This window comes from Monoraphidium neglectum, assembly GCF_000611645.1.
Source record: "Monoraphidium neglectum strain SAG 48.87 unplaced genomic scaffold scaffold02383, whole genome shotgun sequence".
In the NCBI taxonomy this organism is placed as follows: Eukaryota; Viridiplantae; Chlorophyta; class Chlorophyceae; order Sphaeropleales; family Selenastraceae; genus Monoraphidium; species Monoraphidium neglectum.
Genome location: NW_014011245.1, coordinates 1 through 5,702, shown reverse-complemented (window position 1 = coordinate 5,702; position 5,702 = coordinate 1). Strand labels below are relative to the sequence as shown.

The window sequence follows — 5,702 nt, the reverse complement described above, 5'->3', positions numbered from 1 at the left end:
AGTTGATGGTCCTCTTTATACCTGATTACGAGTTGTTCTTAAAATGGTGACAATGAGTTCTCAAACTGTGAAACAAAGAAGCGGTATGCGCCGCGGGGCCTGCGTCATGCCAGGCCGCCTGGTCTGGCACCTGCTCCACCCAAACGTTGGGCAGCTGGGGCAGCAGCCCTCACCATACCAAAACAGGTTGACCATGTGATAAAAAAAAACAGATGTGCAGCCTCAAAATCGGTGCAAGTGTGCCTTGGTAGACAACCACACAGGGACACCACGCTGCAAGTTCACACCCTCCGTCAGCTAGAGCTGCTGGGCATGTGCTGCATGCAGCACACAGAAGTGCCGTTGCGACTTGCCAACAGCACTCGCGTTGGCACTGCCCAGGGCAGCCGCTCACGATGCCACCATGCACATCGCCACGCTGCCCTGAGTCGTCACTCCAGGTGCGCCACCGCCATCGCCACCACTGATGAAGCTGCGCCGCGATGCCACCCCCACCGCAGCGCGCCAGCAGGCCCGCTCATGCCCGCTTGCCTGCCCAGGGCTGAGAGAACTGCTGCTGGGTGGCCCGCCACGCCGGGTCTGCGATGGCGTGGTCCAGGGCAGCGTACTGCTCGCGCACCGCCTCCAGGGCCGCGTCCGCCAGGAGGCGCTGCGCGGCCTCCTTGTCGCCGTCTGCGGCAGCGGTCACGGCGTCCACGTCGAGCTCCGGTGCGACAGAGATGCCCACGCCGGTGTAATTTGTGAGGCGGCGCTCCCCCAGGGCCTTGTCGATCGTGGGCGGCGGCGGCATGAGCTTCCAGCTCCACATAGCCATGGGGTAGAGGTGGCCCGGCTGCTTGGCGCGCGCCAGCAGGTTGCGCATCAGCTCCACGGCGCTGGGGTCAAAGGCGTCCGGGCGCCAGACGCCCTCGGCGTTGGGGCGATCGCGGCCGCCGCTGGGTGCGATCCACACCAGCTTGCCGCCCTCATTAAAGGCGCGCGCCATGGCTACGAGAGTGCGGCGGTTGGTCTCTTGCTTGGCGGCCTTGAGCTCCGGGATGTCGTCGAGGTGCTTCTTGGAGTGCACGCAGAAGAGGTTGCGACCCATGCTGAAGGGCTTGCACAGCGCGTCCGTCACCACGCGGTCCCCCGCCACGTAAATGACCTCCTGGGCCAGCCGTGGGTGCGTAGCCTCGGTCATGTGCGCGAAAACGCCGGGGTCGGCCTCGGTTTGGTGGTTGGCCAGCAGCACCACGTTGTGGCCCGCCGCCAGCTGCGCCTCGATCTCGTCCAGGCGCTCAGCGTTGCCCACGACACTGGAGCTGAAGTTGACGAGGCTGCCCACATAGCGCTGCCCAAAGTTGTAGTAGTCGTACGGCTCGAGGATGCGCGTGTGGAACGACGGGAAGGTGTAGGGGCTCACAAACTGCGCAAACACGACGTCCGCAATGGTCGCCTGGACGCGCGTCGCGAAGGCCTCATCGCAGCCGGGGTTGCCGCTGCTCGCAATGGCCGTGGAGTAGTTCTCGTAAAAGTCCTTGAACGACGCCACCACCCGCTCGGGGGCCTTGCCCGCCGCGACCAGTTGGTCCAGGATCCCAAAGAACTTGGCCTTGCTGTCCACGCTCGCCCACATGGGATTCAGGTGCTGCAGGTTTGCCTCCAGGTGGCTGCGCGCCTCCACGCTCGCCGAGCGCGCCACCGTGTTGCGCCTTGAGGTGGGGGCCGTGGCAGCGCCACACGCCGCCGGCAACGCGTGCGGCGCGCGGCAATGCTGCCGCGCTGTGCGCGAGGCCGGAACAGGATTTTCAGGCGGGCGTGCGCGGGGCGTGATGAGTTGACAATTAAGTATTCACGATCCCTTGTAATGGCATGGGAATGTGCAAGTCAAAGTGCCGCGCCTGCTGTGGGCTTGCTGCGACAGAGCATCGCAGGCAGAGGCTCCTCGCGGTGCTTGGGAATCCTTCCTGCCATCTCACGCTAACATCATACAATCAAGATCAAAAATGTGGCCCAATGGCTCGCCTGTGGTGCGCTGCGCGAACCCGAGCTGCATCGTGGAGGGTCCTCCGCCCTAGCTAAGCAAAGGGGTCAATCACGCGGATTCTGCCAGTAAAATAGAGCCCGACGCATCACGCGGCGAGTGAATCACGCAATGAATGTGCCTACGCTCCCAGCGCCGGCCAGCGGGCGCCTTCAGCACTTAGTCATCAGTTAACGATGTGGCAGGTGTGCCTGGTGCCACGCACACGGCCTACCGGTATCCACAAATCAAATGAAGATGTCGGGTCGAGTCTTTCGTTCTGCCGCTTGGATTTGTTCTGCAGCCTGGATTGTGTTGTCAAGCTCGCGCACAGTGATTTAGAGTCGCGCAGGGTCAATGCACTTGAATACGGAGGCTACGCGTAGTTGATTGTCCGGCTGCCTCCGGCCTGACTGCTGGTTGGCAGGGCGGAGCTCAGCTCTCTTGCAGGTGGCTCTGGCCGAGCCCAGCGCCCCCGTGGAGCGCCATCCGGCACGCAACTACAGCTGAGGGCGGAAGGCAGCTGAGGAACTCCAGAATGATTCTTTACAAGTGGGCGGGTGCTGAGTGCTGCCCAGAGGAGAGGAACGCGTTTGGTTCATTGGTCTTTGCCCACGCAGCACGAGCAGTCGGACACGTCGCAGCACGCGACGCCGCCTGTTGCCTGCGTCAGGCGCGCGGCCCTGTTCCCCACAAGCCTGCTTGACGGCCAGGCCTGTTGGATCTAGTGGCGCTGGTCCAGTGGCTGCTTCCCAGCATCGCTGTACGCTGCTGTGCATCCTTGGTTTTGCACCCCTACTATACTACACCGGAGGTTGCGCGATCCCTGTGGTGGCGCCGCTGCTGAACGCATCGGTGCATGCACTCTCCCCCTCACTGCAACCTCAGCAAAGACTGGTGGGGCTTGCTGCTTATCACCCGGGCGTATGGTGGGTGCTGCAGAGGCTGCAACGGCCTGGCAATGAGCTTGGCTTGCCTGTGCCCAAAACGTACTACGGCACCTACTCCGGCGCGTTATCCCGCATGACGACAGTACAAGCCTGCCCTCCAGAGTTCAGTCAATCAACCACTACACTGCACAGGCTCTGCTTTTCCTCGCGTGCTGCCACCGATGCTGCTGTCGGGCGCCCTCACTGCGGGTGAGGGCTGGTGGCACACCTCAGCCTCTGATGATCGCACACAAATGTGCGCCGACATAGGTGCACAGCTAGACCCAAGCAAGTGATGGGCATGAGCCAGTGAATGGGCTGAGCCTTCTGATTGCTGCGGTGTGTAAGTGGCTGCAAGAGTACACGCGTACTGTCGCACGCGGCCGCTGCTCGAACAAGCGCCGTCACCCACCACTCTACAGGCCTGGTGTGGAGCGGTGTGCGCGACGAGGTGGCGGCGTTCTGGGTCCATCCCTACATCTACTCCATCTTTGCAGGCGCGAGGAATCGTACTACAGGGTTGACAGGATATGGGTGAATTTTTGGCTGTGTGGCCAGCTCCATCGCGTGTCTGTGTCAAACTCTTACATGTTATCTTGCCCTCCTCCTGCATCTCATATAAACTCTGCAGCCATTTTGAGCTTCATCCTGGTGTTCAGGGCGCAGGTGTGTATGTGTGGGTGTTAGTGTTGGTGTTGGTGCGCGTGCAAGGGTGTGTGGGTGTGTGGGTTTTTGTGTGTGTGTGTGTGGGGGGGGGGCGTAAGGAGAAGAGGGAGGGGGCAATGGCTTCACGAGCTGTGGGCCTAGGGTTCATGCACGATGCCCCCAGTCTTGTTGGGTGAGGCTTGCAGACCACCTCACTGAAGCATCCACTCTCCGGCCCCGTTCCAAACCCGTTCCAAACCAACCAGTATGGATACGCTCGGTACTGGTGAGGGGGTGAGGAGGCTGTTTGAGGGAGCCGTACCAATGAGAGTTTGGCAGGGTGGTTGCTCGGGGTACCAGCTAGGGATGTGCCGTGCCATTGATGCTCTGCTTGCCTCCTGATTGAATCCCCAGGGAAGCGCGGACGCAGCTGCAAGTGCTGACAGCGCGATTGATGGATGCCGCCTCTCTGGTGAGCGTGGTTGGGAGAAAGGGGAAGGATCTCTTGGCTCTGCCAGTGATGCGCGGAACCAGGATGGGCCTCCCATCGCGCCGGCCAGCAACCTTCTCCACACTTGCCATATGCCTGATATGCCAGTTGCAATGCCGGTGTCAGACCTTTCATTCCCATCATCGACCCCCGCACAAGGTGATGGCGTTTGACCGACATACACTGCCAACTGGTGATGAGGAAGCGTTGGCCGCATCCGCCAACTTCACGGGCTTGGTGCTCCACCTCTGCAGCCTGCTGCATGCGACGTGCTGCCAGGCACTGCGGCGTGACCCCAACCTGGGGAACCTGTCTTTACACGGCACCAAGGAGCCACCCACCGTGAGTAGGGCTGTATGGCACAGGGTTTGGCCACCGATGTTGGGTGGCCTTCAAGAATGGCATAGTGCTGCCATGGGTAGCAGAAAAGCAGATATGTGCGCGCGGGTTTGCGCCAATGTTTGCGTGCAGGATACTTGATTTTTGATAACAAATCAAGGACTCCTGAACTGATTCACGCCGTGTGATGCCTGTTATCGCGTTGTGCTATCCTCTCCCATCCCTCCTCAGGACCCTCGTGAGTTGGTCCGCAGGCCCAGCTACGCGCATCTTGCCACTGCTGGCAGTGTGGGGCGCGCTCGACTAACGGACATGTTCGTGCTCAGAGGTGCGCAGTTCAGGCCTTGAGCAAGAGTCGGTGCACAGTGCATTTTGGAGTGACAAACATTTTGAATGCTGACATGCCGCAACCATACGGTGTGCGGGCTGCCTGCATAAGGCGGCCCTTGGTGGCTTGGCGTGACTCTGTGTGCTATGCTCCGCCCTGCGCACGGCCCCCCCATGCAGGCTCTGCGCGCGCCTTGGCCCAGTTCAACGCGGCCCAAAAGCTACCCGTCATTGGGGGCATTAGCCAGGTTGGTGGGGGAAAGCGGGATAACAGAAACGTCAGGAAATCGGGGGGCAGGTGGAGGCTGCGGTGGCTTGTAGGCGTGCGTGATGATGCTGCAGCATCGCGTATGGCCTGTCGCATCCACACTGGTTTTTGTGTTGCGCTGCTGGCGCGCAGGCGGAGTGGGCAGCCCTGGGGTGTCCTGCTGACCAAGGGGAGGAGACGCTCGCGTGGCCCAGCAGTGTCAAGGGCCGCACCAAGCGGTTTGTTCGCACCGTCAACACTAGCTGCTGCGCCGCCCACGTCACATACGTGAGGGCCTTGCAACCCGTGGGCCGGTGGACATTGCAGGGAACTAAAGCCGGGCTCTTTCAGGGTGCTGCAGCTCAACAAAGGGCCGGACCACTGGGCATGGCGCGAGCAGGGACAACCTGCGCTGCCGCATGGATGTCACAACACGCAGTCTTGTTTATGTACAATCTACACTCGTTCGCCACTTCTCACACGGTTCAACCCCTGCCAGATGGACCGACCCCACGTCGTGGCGGCGTGGCTGCAGGAGCTCCTGGTGAAGCGCAAGATGGAGGGGGGCCTCGCAGTGGCATCGCCTGTGCTGGCACGCGTCTACCAGGTAAACGCCTGCGAGCTGGGCGGCCCTGGCGCGGCCTGTCTCGGTGCTGACCTGGGGCGCCGCCTCAGTCTGGTCGACGCCCGCAACTACCAACTGGATTACCAACTAAATTAACC

At 61.5% G+C, this 5,702-nt stretch overlaps 2 protein-coding genes across 2 annotated transcripts; one reads left to right on the top strand and one right to left on the bottom strand.

Annotated features, from left to right (window-relative positions):
- Positions 1–517: 517 nt before the first annotated feature.
- On the bottom strand, positions 518–1,615 carry MNEG_10600 (hypothetical protein; the record flags this gene model as incomplete). Its single annotated transcript, XM_014040929.1, has 1 exon — positions 518–1,615. One exon carries the CDS (start codon positions 1,613–1,615, stop codon positions 518–520), a length of 1,098 nt encoding a protein of 365 aa, XP_013896383.1.
- Positions 1,616–4,228: 2,613 nt separating this feature from the next.
- On the top strand, positions 4,229–4,408 carry MNEG_10599 (hypothetical protein; the record flags this gene model as incomplete). Its single annotated transcript, XM_014040928.1, has 1 exon — positions 4,229–4,408. A coding segment is annotated over one exon (180 nt), but the record flags the coding sequence as incomplete, so codon positions are not given.
- Between the last annotated feature and the right edge of the window lie 1,294 nt (positions 4,409–5,702).